The 23,395-nt window shown below is 40.8% G+C and overlaps 2 protein-coding genes across 3 annotated transcripts; one reads left to right on the top strand and one right to left on the bottom strand.

The window, feature by feature from the left end:
- Window positions 1–5,294: 5,294 nt before the first annotated feature.
- Window positions 5,295–12,850, bottom strand: LOC115103328 (complement factor H-related protein 5-like). Its single transcript, XM_029624206.2, has 12 exons — window positions 12,727–12,850; window positions 11,882–12,094; window positions 10,900–11,079; window positions 8,746–8,925; window positions 8,585–8,620; window positions 8,048–8,245; window positions 7,510–7,575; window positions 6,814–6,984; window positions 6,519–6,698; window positions 6,143–6,307; window positions 5,937–5,959; window positions 5,295–5,749 (listed from the first exon to the last, which is right to left on the bottom strand). Exons 1-11 carry the CDS (start codon window positions 12,785–12,787, stop codon window positions 5,943–5,945), a joined length of 1,467 nt encoding a protein of 488 aa, XP_029480066.1. The 5' UTR covers window positions 12,788–12,850; the 3' UTR covers window positions 5,295–5,749; window positions 5,937–5,942.
- Window positions 12,851–13,444: 594 nt separating this feature from the next.
- LOC135563063 (uncharacterized) lies at window positions 13,445–16,793 on the top strand. Of its 2 annotated transcripts, XR_010460259.1 has the most exons (9): window positions 13,445–14,161; window positions 14,249–14,425; window positions 14,516–14,577; window positions 14,660–14,746; window positions 14,834–15,117; window positions 15,197–15,232; window positions 15,330–15,882; window positions 16,164–16,275; window positions 16,370–16,793. XR_010460259.1 is itself a non-coding variant. In XM_065005925.1 (7 exons), exons 2-7 carry the CDS (start codon window positions 14,098–14,100, stop codon window positions 15,169–15,171), a joined length of 660 nt encoding a protein of 219 aa, XP_064861997.1. In that variant the 5' UTR covers window positions 13,445–13,749; window positions 14,091–14,097; the 3' UTR covers window positions 15,172–15,188. The 2 variants fall into 2 exon arrangements, 1 of the variants encoding a protein (XP_064861997.1); XM_065005925.1 differs by lacking the exons at window positions 15,197–15,232; window positions 15,330–15,882; window positions 16,164–16,275; window positions 16,370–16,793 and having other exon boundaries at window positions 13,445–13,749; window positions 14,091–14,161; window positions 14,834–14,875; window positions 14,944–15,188.
- Window positions 16,794–23,395: the final 6,602 nt, after the last annotated feature.

Genomic DNA, 23,395 nt, shown 5'->3' on the forward strand with positions numbered 1-23,395 from the left:
CAACCACGGAAAGTCTGAGACTTGACTAGCGTGATTGTTGGCTTTTGACCAAAAGTGTAAACCAAAAATATGCTGATGCATTGAATTGATATGGTGCAAATTGCCAAATATGACATGTCTGTGTCCAATCAAAGTTTATTTGTCACGTGCGCTGAATAGAACAGGTGTAGTTCTTACTGTGAAATGCTTACTGACAGGCCCTAATGAACAGCGCAATTTTAAAGTAAAAAATAGGTATTAGGTGAACAATGGATATCTAAAGAAATAAAAACAAAAGTAAAAAGACACTGAAAAATAACTGTAGAGAGGCTACATACAGTAGAGAGGCTACATACAGTAGAGAGGCTATATACAGTAGAGAGGCTATATACAGTAGAGAGGCTTTATACAGTAGAGAGGCTTTATACAGCAGAGGCTATATACAGTAGAGAGGTTATATATAGTAGAGAGGCTATATACAGTAGAGAGGCTTTATACAGCAGAGGCTATATACAGTACAGAGGTTATATATAGTAGAGAGGCTATATATAGTAGAGAGGCTATATACAGTAGAGAGGCTTTATACAGTAGAGAGGCTATATACAGTAGAGAGGCTTTATACAGCAGAGAGGCTATATACAGCAGAGAGGCTATATACAGTAGAGAGGCTTTATACAGTAGAGAGGCTTTATACAGCAGAGAGGCTATATACAGTAGAGAGGCTATATACAGTAGAGAGGCTTTATACAGTAGAGAGGCTTTATACAGCAGAGAGGCTACATACAGTAGAGTGGTTATATATAGTAGAGAGGCTTTATACAGTAGAGAGGCTATATACAGTAGAGAGGCTTTATACAGTAGAGAGGCTATATACAGTAGAGAGGCTACATACAGTAGAGAGGCTATATACAGTAGAGAGGCTATATACAGTAGAGAGGCTTTATACAGTAGAGAGGCTACATACAGTAGAGAACCTACATACAGTAGAGAGGCTACATACAGTAGAGAACCTACATACAGTAGAGAGGCTACATACAGTAGAGAGGCTATATACAGTAGAGAGGCTATATACAGTAGAGAGGCTTTATACAGTAGAGAGCCTTTATACAGCAGAGAGGCTATATGCAGTAGAGAGGTTATATATAGTAGAGAGGCTTTATACAGCAGAGGCTTTATACAGCAGAGAGGCTATATACAGTAGAGAGGCTTTATACAGTAGAGAGGCTTTATACAGCAGAGAGGCTATATACAGTAGAGAGGCTATATACAGTAGAGAGGCTTTATACAGTAGAGAGGCTTTATACAGCAGAGAGGCTATATACAGTAGAGTGGTTAAATATAGTAGAGAGGCTTTATACAGTAGAGAGGCTATATACAGTAGAGAGGCTTTATACAGTAGAGAGGCTATATACAGTAGAGAGTCTACATACAGTAGAGAGGCTATATACAGTAGAGAGGCTATATACAGTAGAGAGGCTTTATACAGTAGAGAGGCTACATACAGTAGAGAACCTACATACAGTAGAGAGGCTACATACAGTAGAGAACCTACATACAGTAGAGAGGCTACATACAGTAGAGAGGCTTTATACAGTAGAGAGGCTATATACAGTAGAGAGGCTATATACAGTAGAGAGGCTTTATACAGTAGAGAGGCTTTATACAGCAGAGAGGCTATATACAGTAGAGAGGTTATATATAGTAGAGAGGCTTTATACAGTAGAGAGGCTATATACAGTAGAGAGGCTATATATAGTAGAGAGGCTTTATACAGTAAAGAGCCTTTAAACAGCAGAGAGGCTATATACAGTAGAGAGGCTATATACAGTAGAGAGGCTTTATACAGTAGAGAACCTACATACAGTAGAGAGGCTACATACAGTAGAGAGGCTATATACAGTAGAGAGGCTATATACAGTAGAGAGGCTATAAACAGTAGAGAGGCTTTATACAGTAGAGAGGCTACATACAGTAGAGAATCTACATACAGTAGAGAGGCTACATACAGTAGAGAAACTGCATACAGTAGAGAGGCTATATACAGTAGAGAGGCTATATACAGTAGAGAGGCTACATACAGTAGAGAACCTACATACAGTAGAGAGGCTACATACAGTAGAGAGGCTATATACAGCAGAGAGGCTATATACAGTAGTGAGGCTATATACAGTAGAGAGGCTATATACAGTAGACAGGCTATATACAGTAGAGAGGTTACATACAGTAGAGAGGCTACATACAGTAGAGAGGCTATATGCAGTAGAGATGCTATATACAGTAGAGAGGCTATATACAGTAGAGAGGCTATATACATTAGAGAGGCTATATACAGTAGAGAGGCTTTATACAGTAGAGAGGCTTTATACAGCAGAGAGGCTATATACAGTTGAGAGGCTTTAAACAGTAGAGAGGCTTTATACAGCAGAGAGGCTATATACATTAGAGAGGCTATGTACAGTAGAGAGGCTTTATACAGCAGAGAGGCTATATACAGTAGAGAGGTTATATATAGTAGAGAGGCTTTATACAGTAGAGAGGCTATATACAGTAGAGAGGCTTTATATAGTAGAGAGGCTATAAACAGTAGAGGGGCTACATACAGTAGAGAGGCTATATACAGTAGAGAGGCTATATACAGTAGAGAGGCTTTATACAGTAGAGAGGCTATATACAGTAGAGAGGCTTTATACAGTAGAGAGGCTACATACAGTAGAGAACCTACATACAGTAGAGAGGCTACATACAGTAGAGAACCTACATACAGTAGAGAGGCTACATACAGTAGAGAGGCTATATACAGTAGAGAGGCTTTATACAGTAGAGAGGCTATATACAGTAGAGAGGCTACATACAGTAGAGAGGCTATATACAGTAGAGAGGCTATATACAGTAGAGAGGCTACATACAGTAGAGAGGCTATATACAGTAGAGAGGCTATATACAGTAGAGAGTATATATAGAGTAGAGAGGCTATATACAGTAGAGAGGCTTTATACAGTAGAGAGGCTCTATACAGTAGAGAGGCTATATACAGTAGAGAGGCTATATACAGTAGAGAGGTTATATACAGTAGAGAGGCTACATACAGTACTGAGGTTATATACAGTAGAGAGGCTACATACAGTAGAGAGGTTATATACAGTAGAGAGGCTACATACAGTAGAGAGGTTACATACAGTAGTGAGGCTATATGCAGTAGAGATGCTATATACAGTAGAGAGGCTATATACAGTAGAGAGGCTTTATACAGTAGAGAGGCTTTATACAGCAGAGAGGCTATATACAGTAGAGAGGTTATATATAGTAGAGAGGCTTTATACAGTAGAGAGGCTATATACAGTAGAGAGGCTTTATACAGTAGAGAGGCTATATACAGTAGAGAGGCTACATACAGTAGAGAGGGTATATACAGTAGAGAGGCTATATACAGTAGAGAGGCTTTATACAGTAGAGAGGCTACATACAGTAGAGAACCTACATACAGTAGAGAGGCTACATACAGTAGAGAACCTACATACAGTAGAGAGGCTACATACAGTAGAGAGGCTATATACAGTAGAGAGGCTATATACAGTAGAGAGTCTATATAGAGTAGAGAGGTTATATACAGTAGAGAGGCTTTATACAGTAGAGAGGCTCTATACAGTAGAGAGGCTATATACAGTAGAGAGACTATATACAGTAGAGAGGTTATATACAGTAGAGAGGCTACATACAGTAGAGAGGTTATATACAGTAGAGAGGCTACATACAGTAGAGAGGTTATATACAGTAGAGAGGCTACATACAGTAGAGAGGTTATATACAGTAGAGAGGCTACATACAGTAGAGAGGCTATATACAGTAGAGAGGCTACATACAGTAGAGAGGCTACATACAGTAGAGAGGTTATATACAGTAGAGAGGCTACATACAGTAGATAACCTACATACAGTAGAGAGGCTATATACAGTAGAGAGGCTACATACAGTAGAGAACCTACATACAGTAGAGAGGTTATATACAGTAGAGAGGCTACATACAGTAGAGAACCTACATACAGTAGAGAGGCTATATACAGTAGATAGGCTACATACAGTAGAGAGGTTATATACAGTAGAGAGGCTACATACAGTAGAGAGGTTATATACAGTAGAGAGGCTACATACAGTAGAGAGGTTATATACAGTAGAGAGGCTACATACAGTAGAGAGGCTACATACAGTAGAGAGGCTACATACAGTAGAGAGGTTATATACAGTAGAGAGGCTACATACAGTAGAGAGGCTATATACAGTAGAGAGGCTTTATACAGTAGAGAGGCTTTATACAGTAGAGAGGCTATATACAGTAGAGAGGCTATATACAGTAGAGAGGCTACATACAGTAGCGAGGCTATATACAGTAGAGAGGCTATATACAGTAGAGAGGCTATATACAGTAGAGAGGTTATATATAGTAGAGAGGCTATATACAGTAGAGAGGCTATATACAGTAGAGAGGCTATATACAGTAGAGAGGTTATATATAGTAGAGAGGCTATATACAGTAGAGAGGCTACATACAGTAGCGAGGCTATATACAGTAGAGAGGCTATATACAGTAGAGGCTATATACAGTAGAGAGGTTATATATAGTAGAGAGGCTATATACAGTAGAGAGGCTATATACAGTAGAGAGGCTATATACAGTAGAGAGGTTATATATAGTAGAGAGGCTATATACAGTAGAGAGGCTATATACAGTAGAGAGGCTTTATACAGTAGAGAGGCTTTATACAGTAGAGAGGCTATATACAGTAGAGAGGCTATATACAGTAGAGAGGCTACATACAGTAGCGAGGCTATATACAGTAGAGAGGCTATATACAGTAGAGAGGCTATATACAGTAGAGAGGTTATATATAGTAGAGAGGCTATATACAGTAGAGAGGTTATATACAGTAGAGAGGCTACATACAGTAGAGAGGCTACATACAGTAGAGAGGCTATATACAGTAGAGAGGCTATATAGAGGCAACGGTTATTGGGGCTAATTGAGGTATTATGTACATGTAGGTGTGGTTAACGTGACTGTGTATACATGGTAAACAGAGAGTAGCAGCAGCGTAAACCTTCTTATATGGATTCCATATTGTCACACTGTCTTCATTATACTATTCAAACTATTAAAATATGTTTAATAGTCATTTCTGTCTTTTGTTCTACTGAATATGCTTCTGGATACTTAGTTGTTGGTTAGTGTCAACTGTTGATGTGTGTTGTGTTTGACACATTTGTTAGTGAATTGAATTGGTGTAAAACCAATAACGGCATATAAAAGCACACACACACACGTCTAATTATATCTCTTTTATAGATCCAAGCCATGACATTTTCTACATGCATCCATGTCCATTGTATACTGTACATTCTATTGATTTGACTCCCATTGACTACCAGTAGTTTGCTGCTTTAAATGAATAGAGGATCAATATGAAATGTTTTGCTGATCAACTGTTTCATCAACCTTCCCATTATTATGTTCAACATGTATTTTTCATTTCTTTTGAATCATTCAGAATGACTGTCTGAATCTTGTCAGACAGCCTCCTATCCTAAGATGGTGGGCCTCCTTTCCTCTCTGCTCCCCTACTAACCCCCTGTGTTATGAGACAGATTCCATATCATGAACCAAATGTAAAAGCAACTTTATCAAACACATCATGATCTTGATTGTTGGCCAACGTGGGAAATCCTCTCTTCCAGGGGATTTGCTGCAGCTTTGGGTTTGTTGCATTGATTCACCAGGCCTGTGAAGAAAATACACAACCTTGTTGAAGTTACATAAGAGGAAAGAGACTCACCACAACTAATGTCAGTATTTATGGGACTGGCCTCACCATTTCTTGATTCTATTCATGTATATCTGACACTGACAAAACCTCCATTGAAGTTTGCTTGAGTTTAATACCTGTGCAGAGATCCATAAACACTTACCAAATATTAGTTTAGCTGGTAACCTAAATGGGATGACATTGTAGTTAATATTTAGTCTCTTATGAGGCTTACAGTATCATTTTCAGTAACTGACATGTACAACTATTGTAACTTAAAGACAATATGTGTTCACACTTGACAAAAAACCTGTGTAGAATGTGTTTCAGTTGATTATATTCTCTTTCCTACTGTTGCATTAGACTTACAACCGCCTACGTCCACACTTCCTCTCTGACATTCAACAATTGCAACAAGACGACGACCCTTGTAATCCGTTTGTTTACAGTTCCATGTCTGAAGTCCTTCCTTTACAAACATATCCTGTGTAAGATCCAGCCAATGTTTAACCCTTTTTTGCAGTTTGCAGCCCACTTTGTAAAAAGAGAATGAATATAAAAGTGATTAATGAAGGTTTATACATTGAGTTTGTGATAATATATTTTTTAGGGACTCATTTACAGTCGACTTTAAACATAATAAACTAAACTAAATGATAAACAATTGATAAACAAAGAAAACATTGTGTTAATTCAGAACTGTATAATCTGTTTCTTTGTGTTGTGTGTAGTTCATCATACATACGTGTACATCTGCCAATTGTCACTCGTTCATTCTGACATCGAACATCAGCAACAAAAGGTCGTCCCGAAGAATCAGTTACTTTACAGAGAAATGTCTGACTCTCTCCTTCCTTCACAAACATATCTTTTGTAAGATACAGCACGTCAAAAGTCCTTTTGTTTTTGTCCAAGGTACAGGGAGCTGGTATATAAAGAGTTGATATAAGAGTGTGAACGAAGGTTGATATATTATGAGACAAGACAATTAGATGTGTGATGGTATCTTGCTAATTTTAGCAAGTGATTAATTGACTTACCTTTACAAATGGGGAGCTCTGACCACGTTTGATCATTATGACACACCACTTGCTCTGGGCCCACAAGTTTATAATAGTTAATGCATGTGAAGGTCAATGCCATTGGATTTCTGTCAGAGTCACTGATAAAATCCCCATTATCAACTGTTGGCTTCTCTCCACACCTATCAACTGAACAACACATACAGCTCTTCAGGATTACAAAAATAATGCTCATATTGTTCTGAGACATTTCAGGTCATAATCCAGGCCACTTCCAGGTGAAAGGAATTGTGGTAAAAAATGTACTTTAAGCATCCATATATAATGCATTATGATGCAACTATAATGCATTATAAGATGTGTCATTAGCATATTCGACCCCTGGATGTCCCCTGGATTTTGTGTTTTACTTGTAACCCTGGTTGTTCTAAAAAGAAAATGGCAAAACACTTCATTGTGAGGTGAAATATAAGGGCTGGACATGCAGATAAAGGAAAGTCAGATAAATAAAAAAGCCCATTTTTGATGGGGTCTCTGCACTGATGGGGTTAAAGTCTCGTTATAACACAATATAAAGGCTTGTAACAAATTATAAAGCATCACACTTGGAAGATTTAAGTAAGTGTTCCTGGACTAGCTTCTGTTTTGTTCACTAAATAAGATTATAATATTAAGTCTAATGCTGAAAAGTGGAAAACAGAAAGCTTGAATTACCAGGTAAATATGGACCACCAGGTTGTGGTCTGGCAGAGGGTCTGACATTGGGTGAGGCCTCATCACCTGTTGGAGACAGTTACAGCAGATATCTGTAAAAATGAAGCTGCTATGAGACATTAGACATTGGAAACCACAAGACATAATAAATATATTGACTCTACAGCTGTTTTTTCTGTCATTTACCTTTCCTGCATTAGTTTTTGGATTGAGGCCATGAAATTTAGGAGTCTGATCAATCTGTATCGTGGAAATGCAGCATTACAGCCTGATGAAATTTAAAGGCAATGTTCCTGCTTTAGCGGAGACTACATTCACGGTAAACTCTGCGGTAAACTCTGCATATGTTGACTCAATCGGAATTACCTTTAAATTTGTAACGTGCAACCTAGTTAAGCTGCAGCTGGCCTCGAACAGATCATTACGGCAAAAGGTCTAATAAATGCCAGGTTTGTTACAATATTTATGACTGGCTGAACTAAACTGAGGAAGGAATTAGGATATTTTTTTATGGAATTTCTCATTCGGATAAGATTACCGCTAGATGTGCTGTGGCCCCCTCCGCTAGATGTGCTGTGGCCCCCTGCGCTAGATGTGCTGTGGCCCCCTGCGCTAGATGTGCTGTGGCCCCCTCCGCTAGATGTGCTGTGGCCCCCTCCACTAGATGTGCTGTGGTCCCCTCCGCTAGATGTGCCACCATTTCCTCTGTCCCTCGAAGTACTGCTGCCTCCTTCACCTGTTCCACACATGACATCATTAATAACAATAACATTACATGATTAATAAGATTAGCTTGAAGGCTGTTCCTACAAACTATACAGTTTTGGCCTCAACTGATGTCAATGACCCAATGTTCATAGATTCATCAGTCTGGGATGTTTTAGAAATATTAGGGGGCACAATTTGTGCAATGTAAAACATCTTATAGAAATGTCACTCACAAAACAAGAAACCTGCAGGTTTCTTTATCTCGTTTGGCCAGTTACATTGTTCAATATTGCTATTGCCAGTTTATTGCCATTTGGGTAAACAAAGCTGTTCTTGCCTAAGATACAAAATGACTGGTCACTTTTACCTGTGCTGGCCCTCTCTGTGGAGGATGGAGTTCGAACTATTGAGAGGGAGGCAGGAAACAAATATCAATGATTTATTCAGAAGAGTTCAGAAGATAAAACAACCAAGGAAACAGGAGTCACACTATAAAATGATGTCTCTAATTGCCAGGACTTCACTTACTGCATTTGGGACTTGTGGTCCAACCTCCAGATTGGCAAACGCTAGAGTTTGTTCCTTCAGAAGTATATGAATCCCGACATTTATAATTTATCTTAGAGCCTTCTTGAAACTTCTCCTGATATTCACTAGTGATAACTGCATTGGTCACAGGAGGAGGTTGTCCACACAAGACCTTTTCTTCTGTAAAGAACCAAGACAGTGGAAACACAGACACTAATACATGCTGCTATGTACAGAGTCTTTCCCATGCGGAACACTGATACATGCTGCTATGTACAGAGTCTTTCCCATGCGGAACACTAATACATGCTGCTATGTACAGAGTCTTTCCCATGCGGAACACTGATACATGCTGCTATGTACAGAGTCTTTCCCATGCGGATCACTAATACATGCTGCTATGTACAGAGTCTTTCCCATGCGGAACACTGATACATGCTGCTATGTACAGAGTCTTTCCCATGCGGATCACTAATACATGCTGCTATGTACAGAGTCTTTCCCATGCGGAACACTGATACATGCTGCTATGTACAGAGTCTTTCCCATGCGGAACACTAATACATGCTGCTATGTACAGAGTCTTTCCCATGCGGAACACTGATACATGCTGCTATGTACAGAGTCTTTCCCATGCGGATCACTAATACATGCTGCTATGTACAGAGTCTTTCCCATGCGGATCACTAATACATGCTGCTATGTACAGAGTCTTTCCCATGCGGAACACTGATACATGCTGCTATGTACAGAGTCTTTCCCATGCGGAACACTGATACATGCTGCTATGTACAGAGTCTTTCCCATGCGGAACACTAATACATGCTGCTATGTGCAGAGTCTTTCCCATGCGGAACACTGATACATGCTGCTATGTACAGAGTCTTTCCCATGCGGAACACTAATACATGCTGCTATGTACAGAGTCTTTCCCATGCGGAACACTGATACATGCTGCTATGTACAGAGTCTTTCCCATGCGGAACACTGATACATGCTGCTATGTACAGAGTCTTTCCCATGCGGAACACTAATACATGCTGCTATGTACAGAGTCTTTCCCATGCGGAACACTAATACATGCTGCTATGTACAGAGTCTTTCCCATGCGGAACACTAATACATGCTGCTATGTACAGAGTCTTTCCCATGCGGAACACTAATACATGCTGCTATGTACAGAGTCTTTCCCATGCGGAACACTAATACATGCTGCTATGTACAGAGTCTTTCCCATGCGGAACACTAATACATGCTGCTATGTACAGAGTCTTTCCCATGCGGAACACTAATACATGCTGCTATGTACAGAGTCTTTCCCATGCGGAACACTAATACATGCTGCTATGTACAGAGTCTTTCCCATGCGGAACACTAATACATGCTGCTATGTACAGAGTCTTTCCCATGCGGAACACTAATACATGCTGCTATGTACAGAGTCTTTCCCATGCGGAACACTAATACATGCTGCTATGTGCAGAGTCTTTCCCATGCGGAACACTAATACATGCTGCTATGTACAGAGTCTTTCCCATGCGGAACACTAATACATGCTGCTATGTGCAGAGTCTTTCCCATGCGGAACACTGATACATGCTGCTATGTACAGAGTCTTTCCCATGCGGAACACTAATACATGCTGCTATGTACAGAGTCTTTCCCATGCGGAACACTAATACATGCTGCTATGTACAGAGTCTTTCCCATGCGGAACACTAATACATGCTGCTATGTGCAGAGTCTTTCCCATGCGGAACACTAATACATGCTGCTATGTACAGAGTCTTTCCCATGCGGAACACTAATACATGCTGCTATGTGCAGAGTCTTTCCCATGCGGAACACTGATACATGCTGCTATGTACAGAGTCTTTCCCATGCGGAACACTAATACATGCTGCTATGTACAGAGTCTTTCCCATGCGGAACACTGACACGTGCTGCTTTGACTGACAGTCACTGAATGTTTAACAACATGCAGGACAATACAGTGACTAAATGCCACCCTCTGTGGTGAAAGATGTGGAAAAATACAGAATGTAATGTTTAATTAAATGTCATCAAAAAGTCATCGTTATGCCATCGTTATCCTATCACATGGTAGAGCTAAACAAGGGTTTTATACAGAGACAACTCTGAGAACATACTCACCTTCACACAGTGGTAATGTTGTCCAAGTCCCATTCTCACACGTAGCTGTGATAAGGCCATTAATTTCATATGTTCTATCACATTTAAACCTAACTAGTTTTCCATTGGGATACCATCCATTCACCCCAGGGGTTGTCACTTTAGCATTAGGGTTATCTGGAGCAATGCAGTCGTTCTCATCTGAATAACAAAAACAAAAAACTATAAACATCTTATTGAATGAGGGAGAAAAGCTAGAGTGAGTTTGAACCAAACAGCATGTCTGTATTTATCTTAAGGTAGACAAAGTAGATGGACTAGTCTATTATCTGTGCCATAAAGATGTATAGACCTTTTCCACTGTCAGGTTTTACCCCGGTGCTTGACCCAAAGTCTCAGGATTTAGTGTTGACAAAGCTGAAGCCTAAGGGCGGCCCAGAAGGCCATATACACTAAATCAGGGCTGTCAAAGGACAACTGGGGACTTGGGGCAGGGTTTGGATACGTATTGTGATAGCATGTGATGTAGTTGGGAGAGTCCCTTTCAGGAGAGTTCTTGATAGTACTAGTGACCTAGTGCAATTACATTTACATTTACATTTAAGTCATTTAGCAGACGCTCTTATCCAGAGCGACTTACAAATTGGTGCTTTCACCTTATGACATCCAGTGGAACAGCCACTTTACAATAGTGCATCTAGGTCTTTTAAGGGGGGGGGGGGGGTGTTGTACAAGAAGTTCCCTACACATGATGAAAAGAAAGCTTAAACAAAGTCATCAACAGTGTTTCCATCTTCACCTGAACAGAAAACGTGTTAATAAGCAATACAAGATTGTTGGTGACTTCCCAGTACAACATGCAGGTATTAACAGTGAGCAGTACACACTGTACTCTATGAGGGCAGCAGGAACTCTAAAAGTCTACTTAAATCTCTAACACCAAATGTTCTCATAATTCATTCATGATACTTTTTTTTTTTTAAAGAATGCTCAAATCACTTACCTATGCACTGAGGTGTGTGGGACCATTTTCTGTTCTCACACTTAACCATCGCCCACCACCCCTCAACCGCAGGTTTCCAACCTTTATCGCAGGCATAGTAAAGTACCGTGCCATGTCGGTACGTTTCTTCATCCGAGTCAAAATAACCTTGTTTCAGTACGGGTTTTGGGCAGCTTTGTTGGGAATCTTGCTTTGAAATGGAGTAACCTTGGCCTAATTATCACAGGAACAGTAAAGCAGATAACAACCATTTCAGATGACTTTATCGCAGTTTGAATTGTGGTGTTGTGATGCATAAATACATCACAATCCAAAAGTGTAGGACTTTTCAAAAACCTAATGCAGACGAGTTCATCAGAAAGGGACACTTTTGTATTGTGAATTGTATTTCAGTGTTTGTAAGGTGTTTTAGACATAATTTCAGAACTGTGAACTGTGCCCTATGGTGATAGTGACCAAACACAACATGACAATCAAATACCCAAGTAAGCAAAACACATATCCAAAATCTGTCTTGGGGATTCAACCACAACCAAGGTGTGAGAAAAGCTTATGTTCAGTTGCATTTTGAATGAAACATCCCTTTAACAATTCCAATGCTTGTGAATGACCCTGAAAATTCATCATCACCAATGAAAGGCCTTTACCATGTAATGATCACATGTAATGGAATGGCAGTAAAGATGCCATCCACTTAGAAATGTATGAAATGTAATCTGTAATAGCCCATAGACAACGTGGGAGCATAAGGTCCACTTGGTTATTTTAATCAAAATTGCCAACAAAATGAAATAAACTTTTTGTAAAATGAGAAGTGAACGATGCCACGTAACAGAAGCTCTTACCGTGTACTGTGCCGAGACACCAAATCAATAGAACAAAAAACAAACATTTTGGTTCACCCATTTCCCTACAAAATAGATAACCCCATGCGACTCTGACAAATGCTTACTGCCGAATAAAGTCAACTGGATTTCACAAATAGTTTAGGTCAGCTGTGTGCAAGTTAATCATTGCCTAGGGCAGTTCCAAACTCTAGAGTTTCCAAATAGGCTATGTACTTTTTGGTGCATCTGACTGTGTTTGTTTTGAACAGTAAGGGGTGTAACTGACTTCAATTGAACTGTCTTATAAATAATGCTTCATTATGTGTGAATAAAGATGACTGTTTAGAACTCAGAGATGTCAATAAAGTTGACTGTTTTGAACTCAGAGATGTCAATAAAGCTAACTGTTTTGAACTCAGAGATGTCAATAAAGCTGACTGTTTTGAACACAGAGATGTCAATAAAGTTGACTGTTTTGAACACAGAGATGTCAATAAAGTTGACTGTTTTGAACTCAGAGATGTGAATAAAGCTGACTGTTTTGAACTCAGAGATGTGAATAAAGCTGACTGTTTTGAACTCAGAGATGTGAATAAAGCTGACTGTTTTGAACTCAGAGATGTGAATAAAGCTAACTGTTTTGAACACAGAGATGTGTGTCAAACAGATGTATTCGAGCCTGTCTTATGTAAAGTGTTGGAGAAAGTCCTAGCAGAACAGATAATGTCATATCAGGGGCCTGTTGCACAAAAGTAGAATTAAGACATCCGGGATAAATGACTCAGCTGAGCTCAATGAAGCCAAAACATGTGCGTCCAGGCTTAATTGGTTGCACAAAGACCAAGCCAGGATGAGCAGACACGGATTCATTAAGCCAGGTGAAACCAATCCTGGATAGGTGCGCGCTCACGGCTCACTCAAATAGACCCCGCCACAGATCACAGATGAACTGATTTACCATGGCAACTAGAGCCGCGTACTTTTCCCCGTCGGAAGCACAAATCCTCATGGAGGCATACGTATTGCAGACCGCCTGAATGCGTAAGTAGTGCACAATTACACACTCACCGCTCCGCTGAAACATCACAATTACAATTCAAATATTTAATTCACATCTCCAAAAATGCAGTTGTACTGTAATTATGAAACGGTTAAATTTTTAATTGAAATGCACTGCAGATATGAGTGAAATTGTGTAAAGTAACTCCATCACACTGTTTAAAGCTATGATACATTCTTTGATATTTTTACTGAAAACAAGACAAAAATACCAAGTAATTTTTTGCAGTGTGACTCCATTAAATGTGTGTGTGTGTGTGTGTGTGTGTGTGTGTGTGTGTGTGTGTGTGTGTGTGTGTGTGTGTGTGTGTGTGTGTGTGTAGATTAAACATGAACGGGCCAAAACGGACATGGCAGCAGGTCAAAATCAAATACAAGAACATTCTGCAGAATGGTATGGTCCCTGACTAATATTTAACAAAGCACAAGCATATATTGTACCCAGAAGGTGCCTGCTCACACATTGTCTGTACTGTTTTAGCAGTGAAAAAGAATACCCACAGACAAGGCACGGGTGGTGGGTCACCAAAGGCTGACCTTACCCCAGCAGAGGACATGGCCTTGGAGCTAAATAAAGGCAGGCCCGTCTTAGAGGGGATCCCTGGGGGGAAAGAGACGAGCATAGGTTCCTCCCAAGATGCCACCCGCTTCATTCAAGGTATGTCCTTCCATCTCTACATGGGATACAACCACATTCATATTGAATCAATTTGGACTGTCTGACTTTGGTTTACCTATTGCCTTGCAGTGCCTGGCAGCACTGTGTTCCTGTTAGAGCCACCAGCACAAGCACCAGACGATGCTGATCCAGTGAGTACTCCATCAAAGGCATACTGTAGGCCTGGCATGTCTTGTCTACTAGCTTCAATATGAATCCGATTAAATGTGATAGGGTGAAGGCCCCAGTGCAGCAGCAACAGCACATGATGGAGACGATGATGAGGAGGAGACCATCTCTCTGGATTCCAGAAGGCATGAGGTATCATGTTAAGACTGTGAAAGTACTATTTACTCTACAATGGTGAGGAGTCCTCATCAAAATCAAAAAATCTAATTTCTTTTACAGGACCCAGATGCTATACAGTGGGAAAACCAGCCTGGCAACATAGTGCGTATTAATAAAAGGACACCACATCCTGCCAAATTCCAGCTGCGCTAATTGTATTGTGTTCACAGAGCTCACAAGCTATCAGAAAGTTGTATGGCAACCACCTCCGGCGCCAAATAGAACTGGCAGACATAGACATTCAGTACAAGAAGAAAAAGATAGAAAATCTTGCACTGGAGTCCGAAATAAAAAAGAGGACAATTAGGAAACTGGACCTTGAAATAAAAAAACTTGCGAGGGAGGTGAGATATGCCTTCAATGTACACTGTATGCTAACTGTAACACAAATGTATTAATCATTATTTTTCTTTCCTCCCCCAGCTCCAAGAAGATGACACAGCTCAAAATAAAAATTAGGTATATTCTCGTAAAGTCAAGTGAGCCATGACATATGAGCTCTTATTGTGAGCACACAGGACGGTGGCATCTTTCTAAGGTTTTTTTATTTTCCCAGCAATCAGTACAACCAAGTCATCGTTATAAGGCATCGCCCTCTTTTGCCCACCCCCAGCACCAGGTGTGGCCACTAGCCTATATGAAGGCCCAAAATTGTGTGTTCCTTTCTGCTCTGACAATGGCATGCCCATTCGTGCGAGATGTGGTGGATGAAGAAGCACTTGTGCTGAGGAGAGCCTTCAGGCGAGAAAGGGTCTTCAGGGACCGGTTGGACCCACTGGCCTTCCCTGATGACCATCTATATGAAAGATACAGGTTTTCTGCAGATGGCATCAGGTATCTATGCAGACTACTGGGTCCCAGGATTAAGCACCGCACTGCACGGAGCCATGCACTGAGTGTGGAGCAAATGGTTTGTGTGGCCTTGCGCTTTTTTGCTAGTGGAGCCTTCCTGTACTCAGTGGGGGATGCAGAACAGCTGAACAAGGCCACAATTTGCCGCACAATAAGGAGTGTGTGTCTGGCTATCAAAGCATTAGCAGATGTCTTCATCTCCTTCCCTGGCCACAGAAGACTCTGTGACATCAAAGAGGAGTTCTATAGGATTGCAGGTAAGAGGATCTACAAATTACAGGACAACTGTTAACACATAGTAGGATACTCATTACTTTGTGTGACAGGTTTCCCCAATGTCATTGGTGCAGTGGACTGCACACACATAAGGATAAAAGCCCCCTCAGGTGCCCATGAGGCCGATTTTGTGAATAGGAAATCCTTTCACAGCATTAATGTTCAGGTGAACATAACTTTTTGATATTGTCCATTGACGAACACTCTGCATTGCCAGTGATGTGCATTGATTGGTGTAATATTCCTCATCTTATGATTTCAGATGGTCTGCAATGCTGACTGTGTGATCAGCAATGTTGTGGCAAAATGGCCTGGCTCAGTCCATGACTCCAGAATCTTTCGGGCCTCTGAAATCTATCAGTGCCTATCACAAGGTAAGCCACACAACCCCTATTTATAACCATCATGGCTGTGTCAAGAATATCACTGTGTTTATGAGGTAGTAATGATGAGATTTTGTGTTGACAGGTGAATTCTCTGGTGTGTTGCTGGGAGACAGGGGTATGGCTGCCAGCCTTTTCTCCTGACACCTTTCACAGACCCCAGGAAGCACAGCAGGCCTACAACCATGCCCATGCCAGGACCAGGGCCAGAGTTGAAATGACCTTTGGCCTCCTGAAGGCACGCTTTCACTGCCTTCACAAATTAAGGGTCAGCCCTGTTAGGGCATGTGATATTACTGTGGCTTGTGCTGTCCTCCACAATGTGGCCTGCCTGAGGAAGGAGAGGGCCCCCAGAGTGCCACCAGCCATGGACTGGGACAATCCGGCAATCTTCCCTGATGACGACAGTGGTCGGCTGCTGAGGGACCAATATGTGTTGAATTATTTTAGTTAGTATGTGTGCTTTCAATTTTGGTTAAATATGTCCTGCGGTGGCAGAGGAATTTGGGTTTTTTGGGTTCGTTTTTGACGAATTTGGCCTCTTATGATGTTTGTGCGGTATACTGTGTGTAATACAAGGCTGCAGGGAGGCTACTGCATCCATTCATTTGTCTGTTCAGTTGATGTGTATGGATTTGTCCTGCATTTATTTTAGTGTGCAGACATGCAGGGTGTGTTATATACAGACCTTTGAATGTGTATGTATCATTTTGTATAATATGCTTGGATTCTGTGCTTTCCATCTTGTAGAGTCACTGTGACTTCAGTTTCGAAAGGAGCTGATGGTTTACCTGCTTTGTTTTGTCCTTATTCAATAAAGGAACATAATGTTACACATTGTGTTTTTATATTCATATGGAATGTGTATTTGTTTATATGACAGAGTACTAGGGCCACACTGAAGAAAAAGGATAAAGTCATAAATTTATGAGGCTGGTTCTTTCTGCAGAAAAGCTACATATTGTTTTTACAGTTTTGATACTTATGACAATGTGATACTTAATATTCTGGCACATCAGCATGTCTTTGTTTATGAAACCATACTGAAGTACAATTTCACGAAATGCCCCACATCTGTCATTTTAACAACTGTCCTCCTTTAAAACAACTGGTTACAATATTATGACTTGTTTTTTTCCCCTCTGTGGCCCTAATATTCTATCATTTTATATATAGCCTTATAGTCTATGGGAAACTGTAAATTATCTAATGATAGCAACATCATCTAAAAATAATTTTTTATCCAAAATCATTGAAATTAATGATCACAAACGTTTAAATAATAACAGTGGGTCTAGTTATGTGATAACAATGTATAGTGAGCAGTGAAATAACTATTGGTTTCCATTTGTGGTGACTGCTGACTGACATTAGGGATGAGATTAAATAGATCCTGGAATTTAGCCTGGTCTGGAGCAGGCTAGCTCCACAGAATAAATCTCCATGGTAATTTATACCATAACATATCCTCCTGCCCCTTATCCATCTTTAGTGCAACCGGATTACGGATCAATTGAGCCAGGATCACCAAGATATCCTGGCTTAATCCCTTATCCTAGTTTTGTGCAACAGGCCCCTGGATAAGCATCAGTACTTGCACCAGGAACAATTTGGATTCAGACCAAAATACTCCACTGAAACAGCAAGCTGTGTCCTACTGCAGAACATCAAGAAATCACTGGATGAGGGAAATGTGGTCGGGGCAGTCTTCCTTGACCTGAAAAAGGACTTTGACATAATGAATCACAGGGTACTTCTCTCCAAACTCCATACGTTCAATTTATCAGACAAAGCCATTAGCTGGTTTGGTTTACATCTTGGAAAACCGTGGACAATGTGTGGTCATCAATAACACTAAATCCACATTTCATGGGACACCAGAGGAAACTGCAGGGTCCCTCTATGAAAAACCTCTATAGGAGCTCCTTCTCATACAGAGGAGCACATGCATGGAACACCAGGGGAAACTGCAGGGTCCCTCTATGAAAAACCTCTATAGGAGCTCCTTCTCATACAGAGGAGCACATGCATGGAACACTTTATCAGAAGAACATTAACTGCTGAAACAGGTTAATACATTCAGAAGAAACACCAAAAACCGGTTGCTATAGCAATCACAATCACGTTCATGAACACAATCATGAACTGCTGCGTGTAACTCTATGTTGTAAATATTAGGGATACATACAGTATGTATGAGATGTGATTTTGTGCATATAATTGTGATAATGTCTGTGATTTTATGTGATTTGTCATTGATTATGTATTTATTTATTTCCTTTTGTGTCAATTAGAACCCAAGGGGACGGGTGTTGAAAATGACCATGTGCTAGAAACGACTGTTTGTTCCATGTGTTAGTGTGTTTGTTTGTATTTATCCAAGTGGAGGCTGCTGGGGGGGAGGACGGCTCTTAATAATGGCTGGAATGGAGTGAATGGAATGGCATCAAACACATGTTTTGGATACCATTCTACTCAGTCTATTCCTGGACATTATTATGAACCGTCCCTCCCCTCAGCAGCCTCCACTGATCCAAATCAACCAAATAATAATGTAGGTAGATACAGTGCCTTCAGAAAGTATTCACACCCCTTGACTTTTTCCACATTTTGATTCAAATGGATTTAATTGTCTTTTTTGTGTGTGTGTCAACGATCTACGCAAAATACTTTGTAATGTCAAAGTGGAAGTAAAATTTGAACAATTGTAAAACATTTCTGAAAAATAGAACACTAATATACTGTATCGTGATTAGATAAGTATTCACCCCCCTGAGTCAATACACGTTAGAATCCCCTTTGGCAGCGATTACAGCTGCGAGTCTTTCTGGGGAAGCCTCTAAAGGCATTATAGACCTGGATTGTGTAACATTTGCCCATTATTCATTTCAAAATTCTTCCATGTGTTGTATTGGATTTGCCCCAAACATAACACTTTGTATTCAGGACAAAAAGTGAATTGCTTTGTCACATTTTTCTCAATATTACTTTAGTGCCTTGTTGCAAACAGGGTGCACGTTTTGGAATATTTGTATTCTCTACAGGATTCCTTCTTTTTACTCTGTCAATTAGGTTATTATTGTGGAGTAACTACAATGTTGTTAATCCATCCTCAACTTTCTACATTCACAGCCATTAAACTCTGTAACTGTTTTAACTGGTTTCCTTCCTCTCCGGCAACTAAGTTAGGTAGGACTGGGTGTATTGATACACCATCCAAAGTGTAATTAATAACTTCATCACGCTCAAAGGGATATTCAATGTCTGCTTTTTTTTTACCCCTCTAGGTGTCCTTCTTTGTGAGGCACTGGAAAACCTTCCTGGTCTTTGTGGTTGAATCTGTGTTCGAAATTCACTGCTCAACTGAGGGACCTTACAGATAATTGTATGTGTGGAGTACAGAGATGAGGTAGTCATTCAAAATCTTGTAAAACACAATTATTGCAGACAGAGTCAGTCCATGCAATTTATTATGTGACTTTTTAAGCTAATTATTACTCCTGGTCTTATTTAGCCAGAAAAAAAGGGGTTGAATACTTGTTGACTCAAAATCAAATCAATTCAAATTTTATTTGTCACATACACATGGTTAGCAGATGTTAATGCGAGTGTAGCGAAATGCTTGTGCTTCTAGTTCTGACAATGCAGTAATAACCAACAAGTAATCTAGCTAACAATTCCAAAACTACTACCTTATACACACAAGTGTAAGGGGATAAAGAATATGTACATAAAGATATATGAATGAGTGATGGTACAGAGCAGCATAGGCAAGATACAGTAGATGGTATTGAGTGCAGTATATACATATGAGATGAGTATGTAAACAAAGTGGCATAGTTAAAGTGGCTAGTGATACATGTATTACATAAAGATGCAGTAGATGATATAGAGTACAGTATATACATATGCATATGAGATGAATAATGTAGGGTATGTAAACATTATATTAGGTAGCATTGTTTAAAGTGGCTAGTGATACATCATTTCCCATCAATTCCCATTATTAAAGTGGCTGGAGTTGAGTCAGTGTGTTGGCAGCAGCCACTCAATGTTAGTGGTGGCTGTTTAACAGTCTGATGGCCTTGAGATAGAAGCTGTTTTTCAGTCTCTCGGTCCCAGCTTTGATGCACCTGTACTGACCTCGCCTTCTGGACGATAGCGGGGTGAACAGGCAGTGGCTCGGGTGGTTGTTGTCCTTGATGATCTTTATGGCCTTCCTGTGACATCGGGTGGTGTAGGTGTCCTGGAGGGCAGGTAGTTTGCCCCCGGTGATGCGTTGTGCAGACCTCACTACCCTCTGGAGAGCCTTACGGTTGTGGGCGGAGCAGTTGCCGTACCAGGCGGTGATACAGCCCGACAGGATGCTCTCGATTGTGCATCTGTAGAAGTTTGTGAGTGCTTTTGGTGGCACTCATTTCTTCAGCCTCCTGAGGTTGAAGAGGCGCTGCTGCGCCTTCTTCACGATGCTGTCTGTGTGGGTGGACCAATTCAGTTTGTCTGTGATGTGTACGCCGAGGAACTTAAAACTTACTACCCTCTCCACTACTGTTCCATCAATGTGGATAGGGGGGTGTTCCCTCTGCTGTTTCCTGAAGTCCACAATCATCTCCTTAGTTTTGTTGACGTTGAGTGTGAGGTTATTTTCCTGACACCACACTCCGAGGGCCCTCACCTCCTCCCTGTAGGCCGTCTCGTCGTTGTTGGTAATCAAGCCTACCACTGTTGTCTCGTCCACAAACTTGATGATTGAGTTGGAGGCATGCGTGGCCACGCAGTCGTGGGTGAACAGGGAGTACAGGAGAGGGCTCAGAACGCACCCTTGTGGGGCCCCAGTGTTGAGGATCAGCGGGGTGGAAATGTTGTTGCCTACCCTCACCACCTGGGGGCGGCCCGTCAGGAAGTCCAGTACCCAGTTGCACAGGGCGGGGTCGAGACCCAGGGTCTCGAGCTTGATGACGAGCTTGGAGGGCACTATGGTGTTAAATGCCGAGCTGTAGTCGATGAACAGCATTCTCACATCGGTATTCCTCTTGTCCAGATGGATTAGGGCAGTGTGCAGTGTGGTTGAGATTGCATCGTCTGTGGACCTATTTGTGCGGTAAGCAAATTGGAGTGGGTCTAGGGTGTCAGGTAGGGTGGAGGTGATATGGTCCTTGACTAGTCTCTCAAAGCACTTCATGATGACGGAAGTGAGTGCTACGGGGCGGTAGTCGTTTAGCTCAGTTACCTTAGCTTTCTTGGGAACAGGAACAATGGTGGCACTCTTGAAGCATGTGGGAACAACAGACTGGGATAGGGATTGATTGAATATGTCCGTAAACACACCAGCCAGCTGGTCTGCGCATGCTCTGAGGGCGCGGCTGGGGATGCCGTCTGGGCCTGCAGCCTTGCGAGGGTTAACACGTTTAAATGTTTTCCTCACGTCGGCTGCAGTGAAGGAGAGTCTGCATGTTTTAGTTGCGGGCCGTGTCAGTGGCACTGTATTGTCCTCACAGCGGGCAAAAAAGTTATTTAGTCTGCCTGGGAGCAAGACATCCTGGTCCGTGATGGGGCTGGTTTTCTTTTTGTAATCCGTGATTGACTGTAGACCCTGCCACATACCTCAAGACATTTCAGCTTTTCCTTTTTTATTAATTTGTCAAAAGAAATGTATCCACTTAAATCCATTTTAAATGCAGGCTTAAACGCACAAAAATGTGGCAAAAGTCAAGGGGTGTGAATACTTTCTGAAGGCACTGTATATATTTAAATCATCCTTAATCATCATCACCACTAAACCGACGACTCCAGTGACTAAAATGTTCGCTTCAGATGTTGCGGACACTGATACCCACGCAAAGTGTCTCAAGACGTTATAGAATGATGCAATTGGACTTTGGTTGTAGTCGCACATGCACGGTCAAGGATGCTCAAAAATGGGATGATTTTGAATAATTAGCCTATAGCTGCTTCCTTGTTTTCCAAATAATGTAATATCATTTGTGTGATGTATGCAGTCTTTTTGAGCGCTTGGAGTGAGAAGACACACCTTTTGTGCACTCGGAGTACAACAATTTTTCTAAAATACAGAATACCTAGGATAGGATAAAGTAATCCCTCTCACCCCCCCTTAAAATATTTAGATGCACTACTGTTCCACTGGATGTCATAAGGTGAATGCACCAATTTGTAAGTCGCTCTGGATAAGAGCGTCTGCTAAATGACTTAAATGTAAATGTAAATGTACAGTCATAAAAGTGTACATTTCAGATTTGGAGAACTATGGTTGATTTGGAGAGCGAAGTACCCCCTCTTCCCCCGAAGTATAGATTCAGAGACTTACTCCTCGGGGACCAGAATTTACAAAATGATGAGAGGTAGGTTCAGTTTGTTTGACATCATGTTAACTACAATTATTTTTTAAAATGACGTGGTTAAACACTGTTGTAGCTAGTAGAAAATGTAAGGTTCGTGGAATAAAAAATAAAAAAATATTCGAACTTTTTCAATACAATAGTAGATTTTGTGTTGTGATTTTGTGTTTTTCAAAGTGCAGTTGGAGAGGGGAAGAGAATGACTATGCTAGTGGTGCACCCCTTAGAACAAATGTATCTGTGGGGGTTACATTTGTATAAAGACCTAGAGTGTCATGGTGCTGGCATAAGAAGGGAATGAGACTATGATCGGCATACAGCAGTAGTTGATAGTCCAGGGTCAAAGTTTATTTAGAGTTTGTACCTGTGGAATCTTTGCACTTGTGTAGCCCTTTCTTTTCATGTGTGGAATGTTATTCATAATTGAATCATTAATAAACATGATTTGTTTTAAACCCCTGAAAATCTGGTGTTTCTATATCAAATGGTTTTGTTATATTTCAGTCTTTTGGGATCTATATAAAGTGTAATATTGGGATGCAAACTCAAAACTGAATACATTTAAACTCTATATCTGACATGGTACATGTGTCTTCTTTTTTGTAAGCCCACAACCATGTGTGTGAGGTGTATACTTTTGTTTCCAAGGTAGATTTGTTTAAGACCACCAAGAATCACTCTGTGTGACCCTGATTTAGCCTAATGCAGTAAAATGTTAATACTGCAGTAAAATGTTAATATTTTATTTTATATCT

Source organism: Oncorhynchus nerka, linkage group LG20 (assembly GCF_034236695.1).
Source record: "Oncorhynchus nerka isolate Pitt River linkage group LG20, Oner_Uvic_2.0, whole genome shotgun sequence".
In the NCBI taxonomy this organism is placed as follows: Eukaryota; Metazoa; Chordata; class Actinopteri; order Salmoniformes; family Salmonidae; genus Oncorhynchus; species Oncorhynchus nerka.

What these genes read in the sequence shown, in the direction of transcription:
- LOC115103328 (XM_029624206.2), bottom strand. Translation starts at nt 12,787, where the DNA reads ATGGGTGAACCAAAATGTTTGTTTTTTGTTCTATTGATTTGGTGTCTC. An exon ending in GACCACAAGTCCCAAATGCA is followed by an intron (nt 8,621 to 8,745) that starts GTAAGTGAAGTC and finishes CCCTCTCAATAG; the next exon opens with TTCGAACTCCATCCTCCACA. An exon ending in AGAGCTCCCCATTTGTAAAG is followed by an intron (nt 6,699 to 6,813) that starts GTAAGTCAATTA and finishes TTTATATACCAG; the next exon opens with CTCCCTGTACCTTGGACAAA.
- LOC135563063 (XM_065005925.1), top strand. Translation starts at nt 14,098, where the DNA reads ATGAACGGGCCAAAACGGACATGGCAGCAGGTCAAAATCAAATACAAG. An exon ending in TGCCACCCGCTTCATTCAAG is followed by an intron (nt 14,426 to 14,515) that starts GTATGTCCTTCC and finishes ATTGCCTTGCAG; the next exon opens with TGCCTGGCAGCACTGTGTTC. An exon ending in CACCAGACGATGCTGATCCA is followed by an intron (nt 14,578 to 14,659) that starts GTGAGTACTCCA and finishes TAAATGTGATAG; the next exon opens with GGTGAAGGCCCCAGTGCAGC.